The sequence below is a fragment of the Cervus canadensis genome, chromosome 7 (assembly GCF_019320065.1).
Source record: "Cervus canadensis isolate Bull #8, Minnesota chromosome 7, ASM1932006v1, whole genome shotgun sequence".
Taxonomy (NCBI): Eukaryota; Metazoa; Chordata; class Mammalia; order Artiodactyla; family Cervidae; genus Cervus; species Cervus canadensis.
In genome coordinates this window covers 47,200,993-47,227,340 of record NC_057392.1, presented here as the reverse complement: position 1 = coordinate 47,227,340, position 26,348 = coordinate 47,200,993, and the positions used below count along the sequence as shown (strand labels likewise).

General features: G+C 49.9%; 2 protein-coding genes across 2 annotated transcripts in view; both read left to right on the top strand.

Annotated features, from left to right (window-relative positions):
• On the top strand, positions 1 to 26,348 carry ZDHHC19 (zinc finger DHHC-type palmitoyltransferase 19). The gene is made up of 9 exons (XM_043473246.1): positions 1 to 220; positions 524 to 645; positions 1,195 to 1,334; positions 2,143 to 2,315; positions 2,680 to 2,785; positions 10,437 to 10,522; positions 10,865 to 11,069; positions 11,638 to 12,392; positions 26,104 to 26,348. The coding sequence occupies exons 1-8, from the start codon at positions 75 to 77 to the stop codon at positions 11,755 to 11,757; spliced, it is 1,098 nt and encodes a 365-aa protein (XP_043329181.1). The 5' UTR covers positions 1 to 74; the 3' UTR covers positions 11,758 to 12,392; positions 26,104 to 26,348.
• TFRC (transferrin receptor) overlaps positions 2,688 to 26,348 on the top strand; it is a 137,286-nt gene continuing 113,625 nt past the window's right edge. Inside the window, exon 1 of the mRNA XM_043473243.1 lies at positions 2,688 to 2,785. The gene's annotated coding sequence lies outside the window, so the exon portion shown is untranslated. The remainder of the gene's footprint in view (positions 2,786 to 26,348) is intronic.

The following is a 26,348-nucleotide window of genomic DNA, read 5'->3' as shown; positions in this document are numbered from 1 at the left end:
GGGGCTCCCGGAGCCAGCAGCGGGAAGGGAGCCTGGTGACTCTCATCTCGCCTGGGGGCCCAGGAGGCCCAGCCATGCCGCTCCTGAAGGATGCCATGCCGCTCATGAAGGAGCCCCACCCCCCACTTCAGGCCCCACTTCCCTGGGTCCTCCCAAGCTTATTTGCCGCTTTCAATGTGGTGCTGCTGGTCATTTTCAGTGGCCTCTTCTTCGCATTTCCGTAAGTCTCCCACACAAGCTATCAGGTTTCTTACAGAGCAACAGAAAGGAAAGCAGATAATGATAGTACAGAGGAAGGGGGAGTGCAGAAGAGGGGTCAGGAAGGCAGGATGTTCTAGGCAAAGGGTACAGAGGTAGAGAGGGCTTGCTGCATTTGGGAGCTGCAGGTGGTTGGTAATACAGGGTGACTGGTGGAGTCTCTATGGATCTGTCACAAGCCTGGATATTTAGAGCAGAGTTTATGGTCTGTGGGTGCTGACTAGGTGAATTGGAGCTTCAGGGCTGAGTCCTGCTCCTGTCTCAGTTGCAGGTGGCTGGCCCAGAACGGGGAATGGGCCTTTCCCGTCATCACAGGCCTCCTCTTTATCCTCACCTTCTTCAGTCTCATTTCACTCAACTTCTCAGACCCAGGCATCTTGCATCAAGGTGAGACATTGGTCCCCGGGGGCTCCTGCCTGCAGGGGTGATCCCTAAAGTGCTCCTCCCACCTACCCCCCCACCACTGGGGCCTCAGGGCTCCTGCACCCCACGTCCTCATTTGCTCAGGCCCTGCACCTGCCACTTCATTTCTCAAGCCATGGAGGTGTGAAAAAAAAAAACAGAATCTTGGAGGTTTTCCAGTTTCCTTGGAGGGGAGGGCCAGGGCAGAAGTTTCTTGGGAGAGAAGCCAGCTCTTCACAACCACTCAGTTTTCTCTTCCTCCTCCCTACCACACAAATTCCGTAAAGCGTTGGTCACAGTACTGAAGGCCTGAGTTCACAAAGAACTCCTCAGGCTGGAAACCCACTTTCCCTGTGACTGCCAGCCTCTCTAAACTTGGCCAGCTTGTTCAGTGGGGACTAAGGATTCCCCTGCCACCTGGTCCCCATGCTTCCTGAGCCCAGGGATGCCGGGGGGCTGCCCGCCCCCACCCTTCTGCTGCAGCAGACTGATGGAAGGGCCTCCGGCTGCTGCTCAATCCTTTTCCCATGCCAGGATCCAATGAACAGGGCCCCCTGATGGTACATGTGATATGGGTGAACCACAGGGCCTTCCGCCTGCAGTGGTGCCAAAAGTGCTGCTTCCACCGCCCACCCCGGACCTACCACTGTCCCTGGTGCAACATCTGTGTGGAGGTAAGTGCCCCTCTCTCCTGCCCACCTACTCTCCCAGCACCTGTCTGGGACCAGGAGGCCTACTCACACGGGAGCCAGTGGTGGGCATGAAACTACTTCTGGGACTGCTAAAGACCAAAGGTGGCAGTAATTCCCAGCCACTCTTGATCACTCAGGCAGGTCACTGCCTCTGTGCCTGCACCTTTTCCGGGAGGCTGGCCCCTTTCTGCACTGGTGCAGACACTGTACAGGGGCATCCACATCTATGCTGGGCCTGGTCAGACACCGCTGTTCTTCCTAGGGCTCAATGACACGGGATGCCCAAATGCCCTCAGCAGGCTGCAGGACCAGCTAGGGGAACATCCTGCCTCTTCTGAATGTCTAGGCCAGAGGGTCTCCTGGTCTCCTGGGTTCCAAGTGCACTGTCTGCAACAGTTCAGCAATGTGCTGTCTTAACTGGTCCTTACAATCCTGGGAGACTGGCTGGGCAAGGGTGTTATTCTTAGGCTCATCCAATGGATGAGAAAACAGATGCCTAGAGATATCCTATGTCCTGTCCGAAGTTACACCAGGATTTATCCCAGAGAAGACCAGGCAGGTCCTGTCTCCAAAGTCTCTTGACGTGACCTACAGCTCTGCGAGTCCTGCGGTGCTCTAACTGGGGGAATGCCAGCAGGTTAAGGACTTTGAGGCTCAGATTCTCCCTAGGAATGGAAGCCACTTTGTGAGGTCAAGGGCAGGTGGTTTAGAGGGGACGCATAAGATTTGGGGGCGATGGAGCCTGGATCAGAGATTGGGTCAAGGCCTGAGCCCTCTCCCTCTTGCCTAGGACTTTGACCACCACTGCAAGTGGGTCAATAACTGCATCGGTCACCGCAACTTCCGCTTCTTCATGCTGCTTGTCCTGTCCTTATGCCTCTACTCGGGTGCCATGCTGGTCAGCTGCCTGATCTTTCTGGTGCGCACGACCCACCTGTCCTTCTCCATGGACAAGGCCATCGCGTATCCGCTGGGCTGTGGGGACCCACGGCCCAAACAGTGAGGGTGGCGAGGAGCTGTCAACAGAGGGGCGGGGTCACGGGGCGGGCAGAGCTAATGGTGAGCAGGGTTAGACGGTGAAGCCGCCTGAGAGGACCGGTCTGGGACGAGGTGAGGGTAGGTAAGGTCAGAGAGATGGGTGGGGATGGGAGGAACTGCGAAGGGGTGAGCTAGCAGGGTCAAGGATGGAGAGTGCTAGAGGTGGCCCGGGCCCTAGGCGGCCGGGGGAGCAGGGAGCGGGTGGGCGGGGCTTGGTGTGGGCGGGGTTAGGTGAGGGGCGGGGCCAAGGAGGTCCGTCCGGAGGCGCTGCTCCTTAGCTGCTCTGCAGCATCTTGGTTGCTGTACCCGCCGCCGGCTTCCTGGTGCCCCTCTTCCTGTTGCTGCTGATCCAGGCCATGTCGGTGAGCGCGGCGGAGCGCTCCTACGAGGGCAAGGTACGTGGGGACGAGCGGGGCGCCATGATGGTATCGGGCGGTGGGTGGTCAGCTTACCCATCCCGGGCTTCCGCACCTTCCGCTTTCTCCTTCGCCTTGGTCTTTGATGGCCTGAGCTCTCTCGAAGGTGCCTCTTGAGCCCTTCCAGACGCAGATTCAGCTCAGATCTCACCTCCTTCCGGAGCTCGGTAGTCACTCTTCTTGCGTCGAAGGTGCACTAGTGAGCGCTAGGCCGCGTGCGCATTATTTTGAGCCTTGGGCGTGGAGGCGAGTAAGGCTGCATCCTGCGCGTGTGTTAACAAGGGACCGGAAATCAGAGTAACTCACAGAGTAACTCAGCGAACGCGCTGAGAGAGGGGCCTGCCGACGTTGTGTAGCGCAAACTCAGAGCCCTGAGAGTTCAGTGAGGACCGCGGTGTTGAGTAGGACATGTCACTTAGCGGTTTTGGACGGCAGAAGGCGAGGCATTGCAGTGAGGGGCAAAGATTGCAAAAAAGCACGGAAGCCTGAAAGTCTGTGGAATGTTGGTAGGAGGATGAGGGAACACTTCTAATTGCAGCAGGTGTGACATGCACAATCAAGTGATCTGCCAGGGATTGTCCAGATTTAAAAGGCAAAAAAGTCAGGTGGATAATTTAATCTTGGTGCAATGGAAACTTGGAAGCCTTGATAGGATTTTTTTCTTTACACACAGTAAAATTCACCCTTTTTAGTACACAGTTGTATGAGTTTTGACAAAAATACAGTTCTGTAACCACTGCCATAACCAAGATTTAGAATAGCTCCATCCACCCTCCCCTCACTCCCCAAATTCCCTCATGGACTTTTGTAGTCCATTTCTTTCCCTACTTGCAGCCTCTGGCAATTACAGAATTGTTTTCTAGCCCAATAGTTTTTCCTTTATCAGAATTTCATATAAATGTAATCATAGCCTTTTGAGTCTGCTTTCATTCACTCAGTGTAATCCATTTGAGATTCATCCAGGTTGTTTCCCATATCAGGAGTTTCCTCCTTTTTATTTGTGTAGTATTTCATTATACAGGTGTGTCACAGTTTGTTTACTCATTTTCACCAATTGAAGGATATTTGCATTGTTTTGGGTTTTGGCGATTACAAATGAGGCAGGACAGGAGAATTTTGGATACCACCAAAAAAAAGATACCCCATGTCCAAGGGCAAAGGAGAAGCCCCAGCAAGACAGTAGGAGGGGCAAAATACGTTTAGAATCAAACCCCATACCTTCCAGAGACCCTTGGAGGGCTCAAACAAACCTTGTGTGCACCAGGACCCAGAGACCTCACAAAGACTGAGCCAGAACTGTGTTTGAGTGTCTCCTGCGGAGGTGCAGGTCAGCAGTGGCCTGCCGCAGGGGCAGGGGCTCGGGCTCTGGGTGCAGTAGACCTCGGTATGGCATAAGCCCTCTTGGAGGAGGTTGCTATTAACCTCACCACAGAGCCACCAGAACTTACACAGGACTGGGGAAACAAACTCTTGGAGGACACAAACAAAACCTTGTGCACACCAGGACCCAGGAGAAAGGAGCAGTGACCCTACGAGAGACTGACCCAGACTTGCCGATGAGTGCCCAGGAGTCCCTGGCAGAGGCGTGGGTCTGCTGCAGGGTCGGGGGCACTCAGTGCTGCAGTGCATGCATGGGACCTTTTAAGGGAGGTCACCATTATCTTCATTCAGTTCAATTCAGTCACTCAGTCGTATCCGACTCTTTGTGACCCAATGGACTGCAGCGCACCAGGTTTCCCTGTCCATCACTAACTTCCGGAGATTACTCAAACTCATGTTCATTGAGTCGATGATGCCATCCACCCATCTCATCATCTGTCGTCCCCTTCTCCTCCTGCCTTCAATCTTTCCCAGCATCAGGGTCTTTTCAAATGAGTCAGCTCTTTGCATCAGGTGGCCAAAGTATTGGAGTTTCAGCTTCAGCATCAGTCCTTCCAATGAATATTCAGGACTGATTTCCTTTAGGATGGACTGGTTGGATCTCCTTGCAGTCCAAGGGACTCTCCAGAGTCTTCTCCAACACCACAGTTCAAAGCATCAGTTCTTCGGCAGTCAGCTTTCTTTATAGTCCAACTCTCACATCCATAGATGACTACTGGAAAAACCATAGCTTTGACTAGATGGACTTTTGTTGGCAAAGTAATGTCTCTGCTTTTTAATATGCTGTCTGGGATGGACATAACTTTTCTTCCAAGGAGCAAGCATCTTTTAATTTCATGGTTGCAGTCACCATCTGCTGTGATTTTGGAGCCCCCCAAAATAAAATCAGCCACTGTTTCCACTGTTTCCCCACCTATTTGCCATGAACTGATGGGACCGGATGCCATGATTTTAGTTTTCTGAATGTTGAGCTTTAAGCCAACTTTTTCACTCTCCTCTTTAACTTTCAGCAAGAGGCTCTTTAGTTCTTCACTTTTCTGCCATAAGGGTGGTGTCATCTGCATATCTGAGGTTATTGATATTTCTTCCAGCCATCTTAATTCCAGCTTGTGCTTTATCTGGTCCAGCATTTCTCATGATGTACTCTGCATATAAGTTAAATAAGCAGGGTGACAATATATAGCTCTATACAGTCAGCAAAAACAAGACCGGGAGCTGACTGTGACTCAGATCATGAATTCCTTATTGCCAAATTCAGACTGAAATTGAAGAAAGTAGGGAAAACCACTAGACCACTCAGGTATGACCTAAATCAAATCCCTTACAATTATACAGTGGAAGTGAGAAATAGATTCAAGGGATTAGATTTGATAGAGTGCCTGAAGACAGAGGTTTGTGACATTGTACAGGAGGCAGGTTTCAAGACCGTCCCCAAGAAAAAGAAATGCAAAAAGGCAAAATGGTTGTCTGAGAAGGCCTTACAAATAGCTGAGAAAAGACGAGAAGTGAAAGGCCAAGGAGAAAAGGAAAGATAAACCCATTTGAATGCAGAGTTCCAAAGAATAGCAAGGAGAGATAAGAAAGCCTTCCTCAAAGAAATAGAGGAAAACAATAGAAGGGGAAAGACTAGAGATCCCTTCAAGAAAATTAGAGATCTCTTCAAGAAAATTAGAGATACCAAGGGAACATTTCATGCAAAGATGGGCACAATAAAGAACAGAAATGGTATGGATGTAACAGAAGCAGAAGATATTAAGAGGTGGCAAGAATACATAGAAGAACTATACAAAAAAGATCTTCATGACCCAGATAACCACAATGGTGTGATCACTCACCTACAGCCAGACATCCTGGAGTGCAAAGTCAAGTGGGCCTTAGGAAGCATCACTACAAACAAAGCTAGTGGAGGTGATAGAATTCCAGTTGAGCTATTTCAAATCTTAAAAGATGATGCTGTGAAAGTGCTGCACTCAATATGCCAGCAAGTTTGGAAAACTCAGCAGTGGCCATAGGACTGGACAAGGTCAGTTTTCATTCCAATCCCAAAGAAAGGCAATGCCAAAAAATGTTCAAACTACCACACAATTGCACTCATCTCACATGCTAGCAAAGTAATGCTCAAAATTCTCCAAACCAGTCTTGAACGGTACATGAACCATGAACTTCCAGATGTTCAAGCTGGATTTAGAAAAGGCAGAGGAACCAGAGATCAAATTGCCAACATCTATTGGATCATTGAAAAAGCACAAGAGTTTCAGAAAAACATCTATTTCTGCTTTATTGATTATGCCAAAGCCTTTGATTGTGTGGATCACAACAAACTATGGAAAATTCTTAAAGAGATGGGAATACCACACCATGTGACCTGCCTCCTGAGAAATCTGTGTGCAGGTCAAGAAGCAACAGTTAGAACTGGACATGGAACAACAGACTGGTTCCAAATCAGGAAAGGAGTATGTCAAGGCGGTATATTGTCACCCTCCTTATTTAACTTATATGCAGAGTACATCATGGGAAGTGCCAGGCTGGGTGAAGCACAAGCTGGAATCAAGATTGCCAGGAGGAATATCACTGACTCAATGGACATGAGTTTGAGTAAACTCTGGGAGTTAGTGATGGACAGGGAAGCCTGGCGTGCTGCAGTCCATAGGGTCCCAGAGAGTCGAACATGACTGAGCGACTGAACTGAACTGAAATGAGGCCATTATAAATGTTGGTGTACAGGCATGTGGATACAGGTTTTCATTTTTTGGGAGGAGGGATATGTACTTAAGAGTGATGTTGCTGTGTCATATAGTAACTGTTTAACTTTATAAGAAACTGCCAAACTGTCTTCCAAAATGGCTGTACCACTTCACTTTCCATAAGCAGTGTATAGGAATTCCAATTGCTCTGCATCATTAACATTTGGAATTGTCATTTTTAAAAAAATTAAGCCGATCTAAGAAATGTGTAGTGATATCTCATTGTGGTTTTAATTTGCATTTTCCTAATGACTAATGATCTTGAACATCTTTTCATGTTCTTATTTGTCATCAGTTTATTTTTTTAAAAAAAGTATTTATTTATGTAACTCTGCTGGGTCTTAGTTGCAGCTCATGAGACGTTTGATCTTCCTTTTTTTTTTCCATTTATTTTTATTAGTTGGAGGCTAACTACTTTACAACGTTTGATCTTCCTTTTGGCTTGTGGGATCTTTTAGTTGCACGGCATTTGAACTCTTGGTTGTGACATGTGGAATCCAGTTCCCTGACCAGGGATGAGTCTGTGAAATGTTGGTAGGGCCCGCTGCATTGGGAATGCGGAGTCTTAGCCACTGGAACACCAAGGAAGTCCTGCCATCATTATATCTTTGATTAAAAGTCTTCCAGTCTTTTGACCATTAAAAGTTGGTTTGCCTTCTTAAATTTTGAGTGTTAAGATTTCTATGGCTCAGGTGATAAAGAATCCACCTGCAATGTGGGAAACCTGGGTTTGATCCCTGGGTTGGGAATATTGCCTGGAGAAGGGAATGGTTACCTACTCCAGTATTCTGGCCTGGAAAATTCCATGGACTGAATAGTCTATGGGGTCACAAAGAATCGGACATGACTGAGTGACTCTCACTTCACTTTTCACTTAAAGATTTCTATATCAAGATTCAGATACGTGTTTTGAAAATATTTTCTCCACATCTGTCATCTCATTTTCTCAACAGTATCTTCCAAAGATCAGAAGTTTTAAGTTTTGATGAACATTGCCAGTTTTTTCTTTTATGGATTGTGCTTTTGATATGTAACTAAGAAATCTTTGCCTAACCCAAAGTCACAAAGATTTTCTCATATTTTTTCTTGATATTTTATAGTTTTAGGTTTTATATTTAGGACTATGATTCATTTGGGGTTAATTTGTGTATATGACACAAGGTATTGGTCAAGATTTATTTTTTTTGCTTATGGGTTATTTCAGCACCATTTTTGGAAAAGTTTATCCTTTCATTGAGTTGCCTTTGAATATCTGTCAAAAACAATGGACTATGCAGGTGAAGATGTATTTCTGGACTCTTGATTTTTTTTTAATCAATACCACCCTGTCTTGCTTAGCAACTTTATATTTTCTTGAAATCATGCAATGTGAGTTCTCCAACTTTGTTCTCTTACAAAGTTTTGTTGGTTATTCTAGTTACCTTACTTATCTTACCTAAATTTATATAAATTTTAGAATCAACTTGTCGATTTCTATAAGAGCATTGCTGAGATTTTCATTTGGATTTTGTTTGAACCTATAGATCAGTTTTGAAAATTGACATTTTAATAATACTGAGTTTTTGAATCCATGAACATGGTATATCTCTCCATTTATTTAGGGCTTCTTTGATTTATTTCATTAGTGTCAATTTTCAGCATATAGATATTGACTACATTGTGTTAGACCTTTTTCTAAACATTTCATTTTTTGTGTTATAATTTAAAATTTTTCATTTTCATTTGTATTTTAAAATAATTAATTAAGCTGCACCGGGTCTTAGTTGCAGCATATGGGATCTTTAGTATCGACATGCAAACTCTTAGTTTGGGCATGTGGGATCTAGTTCCCTGACAAGGAATTGAACCTGGGCCCCCTGCATTGGGAATACAGAGTCTTAGCCACTGGACCACAGGGAAATCCCTCCATTTATTTATTACTATAAGAAAATACAATGGATTTTTGTGTGTTAGTCTTGAGTCTTACAATTTTTCTAGACTCATTTATTAGTTCTAATAGCTTTTTTGTTGATTTTACATAGAAAATCATGTCATGATTCATTTTTTCCTTTCCACAATGTATGGCTTTATTTCTTTTTCTTTTCCTGCATTACCTTGGACTTTCAGTATTGTGTTTACTTGTAGTGGTCAAGTAAACATCCCTTATCATGGGATTCCTTCCACATGGCAATAATTTTTTATTAAAGCCTGTTTTAGGAAGTCTGATGCAGTTGGCTGCATCACTGAGGGAGTGGCTGGAGACACTGAGGCAGCTGAAAGGACAGAGGAGACCTCTATACCCACCATTTCCCATCCTTCCAGTCAAGACTTAATCCCTCCACCCCACCCATTTTTGGTTCTCAGCATGTGTGACTCCTCTGCACAGCCCTTACTCATCAGCCCCCTGTGGTCTGCATGTCTTCTCTCTCTAGCCTCAGTCCCTCATTTCAGCCTCTCCTGGGCAGCATTCTCCCTTCTCACATCCTGTGGTTCTTACAACCCAAGTCAGGCCATAGGCCTGCCCTCCCTCCACTGCTCAGATGGGGCTGTCTCAATCCATGATCTCCAACCTTAAGAAACCTAAATGTGGTCTGCACCCTGATTCACCAGACAGGGCTCTTTCCCATTGTGCATCTGTGCTAAGTCACTTCAGTCATGTGTGACACTATGGACTGTAGCCTGCCAGGCTCCTCTGTTCATGGGATTCTCCAGGCAAGAATACTGGAGTGGGTTGCCATTTTCTCCTCCACGGGATCTTCCTGACCCAGGGATAGAACCTGAATCTCTTACATCTCCTGCATTGGCAGGCAGGTTCTTTACCACTAGTGACACCTGGGAAGCCCTCTTTCCCAATACCAGAACCCATTTCAGGCATTCTTTACACACCTCAACTTCATTCCGTTCCTACCTCCACCTTCTGCTGGGCCACTTGCTTAGATTACAAGGGCTCTGGAGCCAGACTACATAAATTCAAATCACAGTTCCACAGCATACCAGCAAGGAGATCTTGGCTGTGTTACTTAGCCATCTGGTGCCTCAGTATCCCCATCTGTAAAACGGAGCAACCGAGATTAATAAACCACCCTTCCAGATAGTGAAATTCAGTGAAGGCACAATTTTAGAAAAAAAAAAAAAAGAGATGGGAAAGTAGAGAAGTTGAAGGAGCAAGGATGGAACTGTCTTTGGAGCAGTTTAGCAGCAAAAGGAAGATCCAAAAGTGTATCTGGAAGGAGATATTAGAAGGAAGTGTGTGGCCAGGGGAGACAGAAGGGGAGGAGATTGCGCAAGTGGCTACAGGTGATGGGGGAGGACCCCTGAGCAGGCAGGAAATGTGGGTGTGGTGCCAGAGCTACTCACCAGTGGGTTGTGGGACGCTTTACTTGACCCTCTGGCTCCTTTGTCCTTGGCGTCTGGCCACAGCCCCAGCCCTAGGCTGGGCTGAGCTGACCAGCATCCAGAGGGCTGGTGTGGTTGGCCTGCCCCGTCCTCTGGATCTGAGCTCTTCTTCCTGTCCTCATGCCCTCCAGTGCCGATACCTGCAGGGATACAACCCCTTTGACCACGGCTGTGCCAGCAACTGGTATTTAACAATTTGTGCACCGCTGGGACCCAAGTGAGTTGGCAAAGCAGAGGCCTGGTGGTGGCCCCTGGGGCTGGGGGGGTGGGGTGAAGCTGGATGGTTTCCCCTGGCCCCTTAGCATAGCTCCTGGCGCCTGATGCTCACTGGTCCTCTTCTTTCGGAGTTTTCTCTAGGGCCTAGTGGGAGCCCCTGAAGCCTCCCCTTCCTTGCCTCTGTGGGTTCTGGCCCCAAGAAGAGGGGTTAGAAGGGGCACTGCAGCCTGGAAGAGACAGGCGCCGGCTCCTTGCAGGGCCAGGCCCAGGCTGTGTGCCCCCCAGAGTGAGAGGGACCAGGCCAGGAGGCCATGACCACCTGCATCTGGCTTGTGCTCCCCAGGTATATGGCCGAAGCTGTCTGGCTGCAGAGAGTGGTGGGGTCTGACTGGGTGCCCTTACAGACCCCGCGCTTCCCGACGTGCCCCTCGGTGCTCAGTACCCCCACCTTCCCTGGGCCTGGGTCTGGCCCCCAGCCCCAACCTCTGGGTCTCGACAAGCCAGGGAAGGGTCCCCCAGGGAGTGGTGAGGCTGCAGTCCTCCAGGAGGTGAGTGTGTATGTGTGCGTGTGTGTGTTGGGAGAGGGTGTCTGCAGATTGTGGGTGTGGGGAGAAGCCCCCCGGTGTTGAGCTGGCCCTGAAGCTGGAGCAGTCAGCTGGAGGGAGGGGGATTTTAGGCCTGAAGAGTGTTGGCAGGAGAATCACAGACCTCCAGAACAGCCCAGGGGTCCCTGGATTCACAAAGGAAAAGGCCACACTGCTCACTTGCTGGGTGGCCTTGGGCCAGTCACTTATCCTTTCTGGGCCTCAGTTTGCTCAGCTCTTCATGAGAATTGAGACTAGTCCAGTGGTTTACCATTGCGGGGGCGGATGGTGATGTGGGATTCCATTATTTAAAGGCATCTTTTACTGTGAAACCGGGTCTATGAATCATGTGGAAGTGGAGCATTAGGGATGAAGTGGCGGTGGGTAACCCACAGCCCCCCAGGGACCCTGCCGCCCCCTCCTTTTGCCCTGCCTGTTGGCGGGCGGTGGCCTGGGCAGTGCCTTGCTCCGCAGTGGGTGGGCTGTGGGGCGGGCCTCGAGGACAGACCCCATCCCCCTGCTCTGTGTTCAGCTCCACGCCAGCCCAGTGCTGCCCCGGCTGCGGGAGCCCCCCAGACGAGGCTCGGTCTACTTCTTGCCCTTTCGCCCCGGGAGATGCCAGGAGTCCCTGCACCCGAACCTCACCTCTTGAGCCTCTCGTGAAGACCCTGTGCCCTGCCGCCTGCCCTTGCCCACTCCCCTGGAGGGAGTATTGAGACCGCAAGCGCATTAAACACCCTTTGCCTACCTTTTACAGCTGCCTGCTGCACTGTCTGTCCTAGGTTCGAGGGAGTGTGAAGGGGGCGGGCTCTGAAGGGCTGGGACAAAGCCCCCCAGAGGGTCCAGCACTGACTGGCTCTGCGACCTTGGGCAAGACACTCAACATTGCTGTCATCCTTCAAATGGGGCAACCATAGCAGCCACAGAAAAGGCTGAAGATGATGGAAGAGAAAACGCAGTGATGCAGGAGTGTCCGCCCAAGTCCCAGCCTCTGCCCTGCTGCACCCCAGTCTGACTGCAGGGGGCGCCCGTCGCCTGGGAATTCGCCAAGCTGGACCTGATTCAGCCGGCACGCTGGAGCCGACCGTGAGGGCTGGGGTTGGCCCTCCGGCTAGGAGTGGGCCCTCCCCCTGCCTCATCCCGGGAGGTAAAGGGGTCAGAGGGTTCTCTGTTACCCTCAGGATGGGCACTGACCACACTGCTTCCTACCACCCGTGTATCCCGGTGAAGGGGGTGTGGTGAAGGCGCAAGGGAATGGTTGGATGAGCACTCCAGGGACGCGTGAAGGTATGCGCTTGTGTGTGCATGCCTGTTTGTGTGCTGGGGGCCCAGCCTGGGGAGGTGGGTGACCTACGATACAGGACTTGGCTCCGGTTCTCTCTAATCTGGGTCCCCTTGGAGGCGGCCCTTCCCTCTTCCTCCGCCCCAGCCCCAGCCCCACCCACCCCTCTGGCTCTAGCTCTTGGGCTCCTGGCCAGCCTCGTTCAACGCAGAGACTCCGGTTCTATCTCACTCCATCTGCCTTGGCCCCAGGGTCTCCCCTGTCCTAAGCACCCTTGTTTTCTCAGCTCTCAGAATTAACCTTGGGTTCTGGGGAGGCATGCAAGGTACTGACCACCTTACAAAAAGGCAGCCCAGTTTTAACCTTGTTGTAAAAGCCCTCAGCGGCCACATCAAAAATCCTCAGGGGCCATGTTTACAAGTAACGCTGAAGCAGCCGTCCCTGTCTGGGAAGCCCACAGTGCATGGTCGCATGTGTGGGGATGGGGACGGGAGACTCTTCGAGCCCCGGACCCCAGGTGTGTATGTGATGCACAGATCTGTGTGAGGGGCCTGTTTGTGTGTGTTCTGAGCACACAGCTCCACCCAGGCTGCCCAGCAGTGAGGAGAGGCTCTCAGTCCTCCTCCCAAATGGGAGTCCTCAGGGTGGTCCAAGCCTCCACCAGAGAGGAAGAGGATTCAGGAACCTGGGCCAAGGCCTGGATGGAGGGGTGTTCATGGAGCTGGCTCACCCCTTCCTCTGACTCCCCTACACTCTCTCCCCCAAGTCTTGGGCACCCTCAAAATTCTTTCCTACCAGGCTGGGGGCTTCCATTGAACTGTGCCCACCTTGCCTTCCTGCCTTCTCCACATTTCTGTTGAGCCTGCCTGTGACTCCCAGACACACCCCTCGCAGTCTTTGGCCGACCGATATGGGGAGGGGTGTTATCAGGTCCGAAAACGGGGCCAGCTCTCCACACACAACCTGGAAGCCCTGCAGTCCCTACCGTCCCTTGGACAGGAACCAAGGGGTGACCCCCACCCCTGCAGGGCTGTCTGGTGCCCACATGTCTGGAGCCCCTCTGTGGGGTCCCCAGGCCACTCCTGGAACAAAAGGAAGGAGGGGGAGCCTGGAAGCAGACACCCCCTTTTCATCTTTATCCCTTCCCTCCATGACCTTCTAGAAGGTCGGTGCGCGTGGGGCGGGAAGAGCCCTGGGCCAGCAGTCGGGAGACCTGAGTGTCACTCAGCTCTGCTACAACTAGTGTGCTGTGGGAGCGAGCCTCTTTCCTCTGCTTGGTCTCAGGGCCCTCGTCTGTAAGCAGGGAGGACCATCATGGCGAGCTCACAGTGGTCAGAGTCCTAACTCGTCAGAGCTGGAAGCCCCTTAGGGGTTACCTCATCCAGCTGCCCCTGCACCCTCAATTTCACACATTTTCACTAGAGAGAGAAGGGATGGGATGACTCAGTGTCCAAACGTGTTCTCCGTTTCCTGGGCTACCCCTCCTGTTCCTGCTCGGAGGGACTTGGGCAGCCCTGCAGAGCCAGCAGGACATGTCAGCACAGGGCCTGGGGACCGGATAAGAAGGCAGGCTTAACTCTGACACCAGCTCTGCCGGGAGCGATAATGACACCCTGCTGCCTTGCCTTCGCCCTGCCCTGCCCGCCCCACCCAAGGGGGCCCTGCCAGTGGCTGAGGGTGGGGCAGGGCAGGGAGAAACAGGGCAGAGAAGGTGGCTGAAGCCTGGAATTGGGGAGCCAGAGTCCTCATACCTCCCAGAGAGCTTGCCCCTTGCTGGCTGGGCCTCCTGGGCTCCTGGGCACCCAGGTGATGCTCCAGCCATGCCCACATCCTCCTCCAATTCTTGCACATGGAGCACAGGGGAGGGAAGTGGCTGGGCTGACGGTTTGCCAGACCTGTCCTGGGAAACAAGCCTTTACTGAGCCTCACTGGGCCAGGACCTGGGCGCGCTGGTTCACATGATCTCCCTTAATCCTCACAACAACCCTCTGGAGTTGTTATTCTCACCGTGGAGTTGAAGAAACCAGAACTGACTGAGCAAACAAATCATTTCCCCGAGGTCACACAGCTGCTAAGTGGCAGGGCCGAAGCTCCTTATTTATTGTCATGACACTGTGCTTCCTAGGCAGTTATATTTTATTTCAGTTCAGAGTAGTGGCTAAGGTATGGGCGCTGAAGCTGGACGGCCCACCATATAATGGGATGAATCATTGCCTCTCTTGTGCCTTTATGAGGATTCATTATGCAGTGCACGTGGAGAGCGTGACCCTGACGCTGGCACGTGGCAGGTGCTTAATCAGTGTAGCGATCGTCCCCACGATAGGATCCCCGTGATGCCCGAAGCAGGACTTTATGACCTGCTGGGGCCTTGGGGATACCAATACTGGGGCTGCCGTTGGGTGTGGGTTTCCTGGTGGCCAGGCAGCAAAAGAGAAGTGTGTCTGGAGAGGAGGTTTGTGGTCTTGTGTTACAGAAAGTCAAGGCATGTTTGTATCCCCGGGCCACAGGGGAATGGAGGTGTGGGCTGAGCATGTTCAAGGGAGCAGCAAGATCACCCCACCCCTACCCGCCAACGGCTGTGCTCTCCTACAGGCTGAGGGGTTTCCTGTTAAGAAAACACCTTGTTGCATCTATTTCGAGGCCAGGCGGTATCTTGGGTTGAAGAAAGTCAAGGCTGTGGTCGTCTGAACCCTATTCCCCCGGCCTCGCTCAGAGCCACCTCCCGCTGCTCCCGCTGGCTCTGCCCTCTTCCTGTAGCCTCCCGGTCTGTCTGTCCATGTCTGTCTTTGCCTCACCTCTTCTCACCTTTCCACTCTGTGTCCTCTCTCTCTGCCCTCTTCCTCCTTTCACTGTCTTCCATGCTCTCCCTACGATGACTCTGCCTGTCTCTCTCCACCCCTCACCACCTTTCTTGGACGACTGCTTCTGGGAACAGAAAGTAAACTGTCTGACGGCTTTCAAGTAATAATTTTCAAATGTGGTTCTTGGAAGCCCTTGGGCCTGGGTATGGAAACCTCTAGAACTCTGGGCCAGGCCAGAGACAGGGCCTGCACAGGGCGCCTTTGTCTCTGACCGGTTCCTCTTCTGAGCCAGGCACGTGCTCCCCCAGCTGCTTCTGCTGCTTCTGGGACTGTTTTGCTGCTGAAATTGGAGATTCCCACACTAGAAGGGATATCCCCACACTGAATATCTAGCTGACTTCTCAGTGAAGAGAAAACCAAGACACTGGCACTCAGAGAGAGGCTCAGCAGGGCTTGTCCTGGGATCATAGAGCTAAGTAGAGGCCAGGCGAGACTGGGTCCCTGTCTCCTGCTTCCCACCACTCCCCGTGGGTCAGAGGCCTGGACTGTAAACAGGAAGGGCACTTATCTTCTGGAGGTCTGGTATAATAACTTGGCTCCCACAGGCAAAATCACAAAAGTGACGACAGTGATAACTATCAGTTTGATGCTCAGTTCAGTTCAGTCGCTCAGTTGTGTCCGATTCTTTGCGACTCCATGATTCGCAGCACGCCAGGCCTCCCTGTCCATCACCAACTCCCGGAGTTTACTCAAACTCATGTCCATCGAGTCGGTGATGCCATCCAGCCGTCTCATCCTCTGTCGTCCCCTTCTCCTCCTGCCCCCAATCCCTCCTAGCATCAGGGTCTTTTCCAGTGAGTCAGCTCTTCGCATAAGGTGGCCAGAGTATTGGAGTTTCAGCTTCAACATCAGTCCTTCCAGTGAACACCCAGGACTGATCTCCTTTAGGATGGACTGCTTGGATCTCCTTGCAGTCAGTCCAAGGGACTCTCAAGAGTCTTCCCCAACACCACAGTTCCAAAGCATCAATTTTTTGGCGCTCAGCTTTCTTCACAGTCCAACTCTCACATCCATACATGACCACTGGAAAAACCATAGCCTTGACTAGACAGACCTTTGTTGGCAAAGTAATGTCTCTGCTTTTTAATATGCTATCCAGGTTGGTCATAACTTTCCTTCCAAGGAGTAAGCGTCTTTTAATTTCATGGCTGCAGTCACCATCTGCAGTGATTTTGGAGCCCAAAACAATAAAGTCTGACACTGCTTCCACTGTCTCCCCATCTATTTGCCATGAAGTGATGGGACCAGATGCCATGATCTTAGTTTGATGCTAACTGTAGGCTTAGTGCTTGGCTTGTATTATCTCATTTAACCCTCAAAATGATTTGTGGGAAAGATGCTGTAGTTACTTCTGTGGGCGTGACCCTGGACAGTCCTCAGGCCTCCCTCTCCTTATCTACACGGATAGAGCTTTCTGGAGGATCCCTGGGGCTATTCCTGCCCTGCCCTCCTGGGAGTCTATGACTTCGTGGCCAGGTATGAGTGTCCTGGGTTTGGGTACAAGCCCCGAGGCAGACTGGGCCGTAGGCAGGGCTTATTCAGTGACCCATTAGGGTCCTTTGCCTGAACCTCCTCTGTCCCCCAGTTGGGGGAAGGGGGGAGCATTAGGTCACCAAACAGGAGTACCGATCCCTGGGCAGGACCCTTGGCTATCTGGGCCGGAAAGTCTTCTACCCAGTTGTCCCTAGGTATCTGTTCTACAGCCCCTGCAGACACAACGTGGAAAGAACACTCTCCTGTCTGCTCTTTGCCTGGCCAGGCAGTGGGATGCCAGGATGGGACGGCAGGAGAGCGGGGTTGGAAGGCAGGCCCTGTGCTTCCTGGTGATATGGCCCCAGGGAAGCCACTGGCCTCTCGTTGTCAACCACTGCATCTGCAGAAGCCTGGCTGCCTCCAGCGCTTGGAACTTTCACTTCTTCACACCTGCCACAGCCCCGTGGGTGTGGGACTACTGTAAAGGGAGCCTTGTGAGGGCTAGGCCTGGACTTGGGGAGCCTGGCAGGAGAAACCCCCACCTCCCCCCGGCCCTCTGTCTCTGCTTCCTCTGCTAGTTCTGCAGGCTCTGGGTTTGGATCATTTGGAAATGGCCAGGACTGAGGATGGGCCACCTCCCTTTCAATCCCAGACAGACCCAGCCTGGGTCACGTTCCCTGGGTGACTTCTCAGCTTGCTCTCTTCCCCACCAAGTTTCTTCCCTAGGGAAGAACTAGCCGGACTTGGGTTTGGGGCAGGGATGCGGCCCTTTCTGCTCCTAGCTAGCACCCCCAACTGCCAGCCTCTCTGAGCCCCTGGCGAGGAAGCCTCTGGAAGGCTGAGAGGTCTGGTTGTGAACCCTCGGCAGGGACGTGGGCTGCCTCTGCCTTGATCCAGGGGCTCCATCTGCCTTGGATACAGTCCAGACCAAAGAGTAAAGGAGGTTTGTTCCTGAAGCGGAGACCAGGAGGCACACAGAGTGCTCTGAGCTTTGGAGTTGAAGCTTTTAAAGGTTTGTTTTGTTTAAATATCCTGCTGCAGGAAAGAGAAGCCCCAAATCAAACATTCCTGAAACATGAATTTCAGGTGGCTTTAAAGGAGCAGTTTGTTTGGTTTCCGTCCCACCCTGTTCCTGCTCAGTGGGGTCTCGGGCATTGGGCCCTGGGGTTTGGTGGAGGGTCCACGCCCTTCCAGGCTCACCGTCCAGTCTCACCAGGAGGCTCCTCAGCACCAGCTCCAGCCAGAGGGCCTCTGGTCACAGCCAGGCCCCCGGCGTGCTCCCCAGGAGACGCCCATCTCAGGGAGGGAAGGCGCCGCCCGTCTGTCTTCAGCTGCCTTTCCTCTGTGGGCCACACACTCATTCTTGAGCTCTCTTTACCCTTGATCTGGGGGGTCAGACACACTCCGGACTCTCCTCCCAAGTCAGGGATACTCTGCCCATGACTCTCTCTTACCTCCTGTCAGGGTATCTCCCAGGCCCTATGCCTGGGGTATGCCCCATTGTGGAGAACTCACTCATTCCCCGGCCTTCAGCAGTACTGGGCCTTGCTGAGCCCCTGTCTCCTCAGGTCCTGCCAGTTTCCCAGGCTCTGGCCTTAATATTCTTTTAATGCCTTATTGGGGCATAATTGACAAGTAAAATTGTAAGACTTTTAAAGTATACAACATGATGATTTGTTATCTGTATACATTATGAAAGGGTCCCCCCATCAAACTAGGCTTAATTTTCTTTTCTTTTTAAAAAATTAATGTGGCTGTACCGGGTCTTAGTTGCAGCATGTGAGATCTTTAGTCGAGGCATGTGGGAACTCTTAGTTGGGAACTGATTAGTTCCCTGATCAGAGATCAAACCTGGGATTGATCTGCTCCCCTGCACTGGGAGCACAGATTCGTAGCCACTGGGCCACCAGGGAAGTCCCTCGCCCTAATTGTCTATGATTGAATTATTCCCTTGAAGTCCCGCCAGGGGCTCAAGGTCTTTCCGAGTCCCAGTACCAGGGGGAAGGGAGAGAAAAAGCAAAGGCAGACCCAGCTGTTGAGTGAGAGGAGCACCATTAGTGTGAAGGAGCAGCTGGGGGCGTTGGGGGGTGGATCCAGGGGAGAGGGTGTCTGGAGGTCCCAGATCTGTCCCACGACTTGTCCAAAGGGTGTCCCAAGGTCAGCCTTGACGGCGAGAGGAGCAGGATTAGGGGACTTCTCTGAGCAGCCTCATTTGCCCTCCTTGGCCCTGGGCGCCCTTCTGTGGAGGCCATGGTAGGACTGGGTGGGTATGGGGAGGAAAGGCTCTGGGTGAAGGGGTATCCAGAGGAGGGCACCAATTTAGGGCCTATTCCTGTCATTCAGGAAGAAGCTGATAAAAAGGCTGAGACGTGGACTGGGATAGTGGAGATAAAAATCCATCCATTCATTCAATAAACACTGAATAATCACAGCATACCCAGGAGGCAATGAAATTAAGTTTCTTTAAAAAAAGTGTTCATGTATAATTTAATTTAAAATTATACTATTGTATATCATGCTATATTTAAATATAATCTTAAATTATGTTTCAGTTCACTTCAGTCGCTCAGTCGTGTCTGACTCTTTGCGACCCCATGAATCGCAGCACGCCAGGCCTCCCTGTCCATCACCAATTCCCGGAGCTTAGTCAAACTCATGTCCATCGAGTCGGTGATGCCATCCAGCCATCTCATCCTCTGTCGTCCCCTTCTCCTACTGCCCCCAATCCCTCCCAGCATCAGGGTCTTTTCCAATGAGTCAACTCTTCGCATGAGGTGGCCAGAGTACTGGAGTTTCAGCTTCAGCATCAGTCCTTCCAATGAACATCGAGGACTGATCTCCTTTAGGATGGACTGCTTGGATCTCCTTGCAGTCCAAGGGTCTCTCAAGAGTCTTCTCCAACACCACAGTTCAAAAGCATCAATTTTTTGGCACTCAACTCTCTTCACAATCCAACTCTCACATCCATACCTGACCACTGGAAAAACCATAGCCTTGACTAGATAGACCTTTGTTGGCAAAATAATGTCTCTGCTTTTTAATATGCTATCTAGGTTGGTCATAACTTTCCTTACAAGGAGTAAGCGTCTTTTAATTTCATGGCTGCAGTCAACATCTGCAGTGATTTTGGAGCCCAGAAAAATAAAGTCTGACACTGCTTCCACTGTCTCCCCATCTATTTGCCGTGAAGTGATGGGACCAGATGCCATGATCTTAGTTTTCTGAATGTTGAGCTTTAAGCCAACTTTTTCACTCTGCTCTTTCACTTTCATCAAGAGGCTTTTTAGTTCCTCTTCACTTTCTGCCATAAGGGTGGTGTCATCTGCATATCTGAGGTTATTGATATTTCTCCCAGCAGTCTTGATTCCAGCTTGTACTTCTTCCAGCCCAGCATTTCTCATGATGTACTCTGCATATAAGTTAAATAAGCAGGGTGACAATATACCTTGACGTACTCCTTTTCCTATTTGGAGCCAGTCTGTTGTTCCATGTCCAGTTCTAACTGTTGCTTCCTGACCTGCATATAGGTTTCTCAAGAGGTGGGTCAGGTGGTCTGGTATTCCCATCTCTTTCAGACTTTTCCACAGTTTATTGTGATCCACACAGTCAAAGACTTTGACATAGTCAATAAAGCAGAAATAGATGTTTTTCTGGAACTCTCTTGCTTTTTTGATGATCCAATAGACGTTGGCAATTTGATCTCTGGTTCCTCTGCCTTTTCTTTTTTTTTTTTTTTTCTGGTGGAACAAGGGTACTTTATTGAATTCTGTCTGAGTATATATACCATATTACAAGGTAGCTTCTTCAGACGAAGATCAAAAGACCAGACTTTACAAGTTACCAAGGAAACAAGAAGAAATAGAGGCCACAAGGCCAAAAGGCAATCCATATCAAAAGAGGGTGGAAAAAATCCCTTTCACCAAATGGAAAAGCTAATGAAGGAAATCCTACGCAAGCATCCCATCTCTAGGATTTCAGTCCTGGGAGTGGCTTGGAACTGACAGTGCTGACAGGAACTGATCAGGAACGGAGGGCTCAAGAGACACAGGAAGCAGCACACAGGAATCCTGCTGTGAAACATTCCCTGACACCCTCTGCCTTTTCTAAAACCAGCTTGAACATCTGGAAGCTCACGGTTCATGTATTGCTGAAGCCTGGCTTGGAGAATTTTGAGCGTTACTTTACTAGTGTGTGAGATGAGTGCAATTGAGCGGTAGTTTGAGCATTCTTTGGGATTGCCTTTCTTTGGGATTGGAATGAAAACTGACCTTTTCCAGTCCTGTGGCCACTGCTGAGTTTTCCAAATTTGCTGGCATATTGAGTGCAGCACTTTCACAGCATCATCTTTCAGGATTTGAAATAGCTCAACTGGAATTCCGTCACCTCCATTAGCTTTGTTCACAGTGATGCTTCCTAAGGCCCACTTGACTTCACATTCCAGGATGCCTGGCTCTAGGTGAGTGATCACACCATCGTGATCATCTGGATCATGAAGATCTTTTTTGTACTGTTCTTCTGTGTATTCTTGCCACCTCTTCTTAGTATCTTCTGCTTCTGTTAGGTCCGTACCATTTCTGTCCTTTATCGAACCCATCTTTGCATGAAATATTTCCTTGGTATCTCTAATTTTCTTGAAGAGATCTCTAGTCTTTCTGAATCTGTTGTTTTCCTCTATTTCTTTGCATTGATTGCTGAGGAAGGCTTTCTTATCTCTCCTTGCTATTCTTTCGAACTCTGCATTCAAATGGGAATATCTTTCCTTTTCTCCTTTGCTTTTCGCTTCTCTTCTTTTCACAGCTATTCGTAAGGCCTCCTCAGACAACCATTTTGCCTTTTTGCATTTCTTTTCCATGGGTATGGTCTTGATCCCTGTCTCCTATACAGTGTCACGAACCTCCATCCATAGTTCATCAGGCACTCTGTCTATCAGATTTAGTCCCTTAAATCTATTTCTCACTTCCACTGTATAGTCATAAGGGATTTGATTTAGGGCGTACCTGAATGGTCTAGTGGTTTTCCCCACTTTCCTCAAATTAAGTCTGAATTTGGCAATAAAGAGTTCATGATCTGAGCCACAGTCAGCTCCCGGTCTTGTTTTTGCTGACTGTATAGAGCTTCTCCATCTTTGGCTGCAAAGAATATAATCAATCTGATTTCAGTGTTGACCATCTGATGATGTCCATGTGTAGAGTCTTCTCTTGTGTTGTTGGAAGAGGGTGTTTGCTATGACCAGTGCGTTCTCTTGGCAAAACTCTATTAGCCTTTGCCCTGCTTTTCCGTACTCCAAGGCCAAATTTTCCTGTTACTCCAGGTGTTTCTTGACTTCCTACTTTTGCATTCCAGTCCCCTATAATGAAATGGACATCTTTTTGGGTGTTAGTTCTAAAAGGTCTTGTAGGTCTTCATAGAACCATTCAACTTCAGCTTCTTCAGCATTACTAGTTGGGGCATGGGCTTGGATTACCGTGATATTGAATGGTTTGCCTTGGAAACGAACAGAGATCATCCTGTCATTTTTGTGATTACATCCAAGTACTGCATTTTGGACTCTTTGGTTGACTATGATGGTTACTCCATTTCTTCTAAGGGATTCCTGCCCATAGTAGTATATATAATGGTCTTCTGAGTTAAATTCACCCATTCCAGTCCATTTTAGTTCGCTGATTCCTAGAATGTTGACATTCACTCTTGCCATCTCCTGTTTGACCACTTCCAATGTGCCTTGATTCATGGACCTAACATTCCAGGTTCCTATGTAATATTGCTCTTCACAGCATTGGACCTTGCTTCTATCACCAGTCCCATCCACAACTGGGTATTGTTTTTGCGTTGGCTCCATCCCTTCATTCTTTCTGGAGTTATTTCTCCACTGATCTCCAGTAGCATATTGGGCACCTACTGACCTGGGGAGTTCCGTTTTCAGTATCCTGTCACTTTGCCTTTTCATACTGTTCATGGGGTTCTCAAGGCAAGAATACTGAAGTGGTTTGCCATTCCCTTCTCCCATGGACCATATTTTTAAAAGGAGCTTTCCTGATGGCTCAGTGGTAAAGAACCTGCCTGCCAGTGCTGGAGATACAAGTTCAGTCCCTGCGTTGGGAAGATCCCTGAAGAAGAAAATGGCAACCCACTCCTGTATTCTTGCCTGGGAAATCCCATGGACAGAGGAACCTGGCCGGCTATAGTCCATGGTGTTGTAAAGAGTCAGACATGACTTAGCAATTGAGCGCTGATGTATTTTTGAAAGACTGGAAGCAAATTCATCAGATACTTGTGGTAAATGAGCAAGTATTTCCTAACAAAGGGGATTCTGGCTGCCAGTCTGGGTTTTGGCACATCTGATTCCTAAGCCCAGCACTTCCTCTGCTGGGCTGTGTGACTGGGAAAAGCCCTTCCCCTCTCTGGGCCTGTTTCCTCATCTGTTCAGTGAGGATGTGGAACCAGATATGTGGCTCTTTCCAGCTCTGACATTACCTAAGAATACTGGGAACTAGGGGTCTATAGACACTTTCATTGGCTTGGCTGCTCTGCTTTGACCCGGGAGCGGGTGCATGCCTACTGCAAGCCCCTTTGCTGCAGGGCTCCACGAATGGGAGATGGTGGCCTCCACAGCCTGATCAGCTGTCAGACTCTGATTTCAAATTAGAATCATGCCTCTTATCTCTTTATATCCTCTTTGAATCATGAAAGACCTCTTCCACCCTTCAGTTGCTGGGAAAGATTGAAGGCAGAAGGAGAAGGGGGCAACCAGAGGATCAGGTGGTTGGATGGCATCATTGACTCAATGGACATGAGTTTGAGCAGACTCTAGGAGATAGTGAAGGACGGGGAAGCTCAGCATGCTGTAGTCCATGGGGTCGCAAAGAGTTCGCACACGACTGAGCAACTGAACAACAACCCTTGAGTTGCAGCCTCATGACCTGGCTCAAAGTGGGCTTGGAAGGAAGTGAGGGAGCCAGCCAGGATGCGAGGTGACCTGTGTTGATTACATGTTGTATGCGCCCCTGCCGCTGTGTGCCTGACTCTCTGTGTGAGTTGTTCTGTAGGTCTTATTCTCTGAGGTGGCCCTGGGTGGGAAGTTTATTGCCTGTTCAGGAGGGGTTGAGGCTCAGACAAGTGACCCACTTGCTGGGTTGCATAGCTGGTAAGTGTGGCTCCAAGATTGGAACCTATCATCTCAGCCTCAGAGCTGAAAGCAGTCAGAGCCTTGGGCTCTACTTCCCAGGACGGAAGGGGTTTTCCAGCTGCTGCGACCCCTCACCTGCCCCTACTTCCAGACTTTTGTGTGTGACGGCAGGGATTTAAATCCACTTCGGGTCCTACCCATTGGAAACACATTCCTCTTCCCTAGAAAACAGAACTGCTCTTGCGCTTTGTTCTCAGGCCTCTGAATCCCCAGCTCCCCAGCAGTTGGCAGATCCTCTGTCATATTTCTGTGGAGGCCGGATGTCTGGTTCTCGTGGGAAGCAGCCTCTTGAGCAGGAGAAAATTCAGGGTCTCTGGCCATCCTGCCGGCCCCTTCCCGTGGAGCTAGCTCCCAGGCGCCTGCTTCTTCCTTTCGTAACATCCCTACTGGGTCAGCTGACTCTGTCCTTTTTTCTCCGGCCTGCTCCCCTCGGGCGGCTGTTGCCCCCTGCCCCACTCCCACATGTTGTTCAGTCGCTCAGTCGTGTCCAACTCTTTGTGACCCCATGGACTGCGGCAGGCCAGGCCTCCCTGTCCTTCACAGTCTCCCAGAGTTTGCTCAGATTCATGTCCATTGAGTCCTGTTTTTTTCTTCTTTTTCTTTAAATTCTAAAATAGGGCAGGGGAAATTATGTCCATTCTTCTATCTGGCCTCAGATTTTCAGGCAAACATTCAAGATAAAGAATAATTATTTTTTTTAAATCAAATGCTATTGCTTTTCTGTTTCAATTAGTGGTGTTACAGTAATGTTTTTCTAGTGTTCACTATGCATGTTCAAGAATTCTGGAGTATTGTGGGTTAACTGGCCCTCCTTGGACTAGCTTGAGTACCTAAATACCATAAAAGCCCTATTTCACTGGGAGACTATCTCTTGACCACACTTAAAGTTGGGGGCTGCCTGTAATTAACAAATTCAAACCTGCCACATCTTGGGTAGGATTCTTTTTTTAAAAAAATTATTTATTTATTTTAATTGGAGGCTAATTACTTTACAATATTGTGGTGGTTTTTGCCATACACTGATATGAATCAACCACGGGTGTACATGTGTCCCTCTGTCCCTAAACCCCCTCCCACCTCCCTCCCCATCCCATCCCTCTGGGTTGTCCCAGTACACTGGCTTTGAGTTTCATGCATCATACTTGGACTGGTCATCTATTTCACGTATGGTAATATACGTGTTTCAATGCTATTCTCTCAAATCGTCCCACCCTCACCTTCTCCCACAGAGTTCAAAAGTCTGTTCTCTGTATCTGTGTCTCTTTTGCTGTCTCTCATATAGAGTTGTCGTTACCATCTTTCTATTGGGTAGGATTCTTAACTTCGTTTATTTGGCTTATAGCTCATACCTCCAGCACGGTCCCGGAGGTTAAATGAGGTCAGATATGGGAACGTGCCTGCTCATAAGAGGTGCCAGTAAATATCCCACATTGCCTTCCCCCTTTTTACTGTCTTGAGAGTTCACACACATCTCAGCCTCTCTGAACCCTAGTTTCCGCATCTGTGGAGTAACAGTCCTGGAGCTGTCCTGACTGCCTCATAGGGTGACGTACCAAGAAAAGCATGTGAAATGCTTTCTAAACTGATGGCGCAGGGCACAATCACAGGGTTGTTATATGCAGGCCCTGTGCACCACTTAATTGACTTGTTTTTGAAGTCCCCGCACTCTTGACTCCTCGCTGGGACAGGTCACTGTGAGCTCATGGAGTCAGGCCCTGCCTGCCCACACAGCTCAGGAGACCTGAGCTTAAACAAGGCCAGCTCTGCCCGCGTCCCCTTGCCTGGTCTCTGACATCCTGGCAGTTGGTCCGCAGGCACCGGCTGGTGGGAGGCATGCTCTCTGACAGTGGCCTCAAGGTGGGGCTCCCGGGATGGCTCCTGGTCCCCCCGCCCCTCTGACTGCCTGCCTGGGGCCGGGAGGGCCCTGGTCCTGGTTCTCCAGGTGGCTGGCAACTCCCCCAGGGAGAAGTTTCCCCATGGCCCACAGTTGCTGCACCCTGCCTTGGGTATGGACTCGACGCTGCCATCTGTTACCTTGGGGTCTCTTAAAAGTATGCTGGAACAGCCTACATTACATGTGCCTTCCCCAGGGGTCTTTGTATATTAATAAACATTGTGCTCACTTCAGTAGTATTAAAAATTGGAACAATACAGGACTTGGTGGTTTGGTGGTTAAGAATTCGCCTTGCAATGCAGGGGACACGGGTTGGATCCTTGGTTCAGGAAGATCCTACATGCCGAGGGGCAACTAAGCCCATGAGCCCCAGCTACTGAAGACCACACGCCTAGAGCCTGGGCTCTGCAGCAGGAGAAGCCACCACAATGAGAAGCCCGCACACCGCACCGGAGAACAGCCCCTGTCAGAAAGCCACCGACCGGCAGGAGGCAGAGCAACCAAAACCCAGCCCCGTCAAAAATAATAAATAAATAAAAACTTTAAA

Bases quoted from the DNA above. Each gene is read 5' to 3' on its own strand.
- ZDHHC19 (XM_043473246.1), top strand. From the start codon at position 75: ATGCCGCTCCTGAAGGATGCCATGCCGCTCATGAAGGAGCCCCACCCC. The intron at 2,786-10,436 runs GTACGTGGGGAC...CATGCCCTCCAG, and splicing joins AGCGCTCCTACGAGGGCAAG to TGCCGATACCTGCAGGGATA. The intron at 11,070-11,637 runs GTGAGTGTGTAT...CTCTGTGTTCAG, and splicing joins AGGCTGCAGTCCTCCAGGAG to CTCCACGCCAGCCCAGTGCT.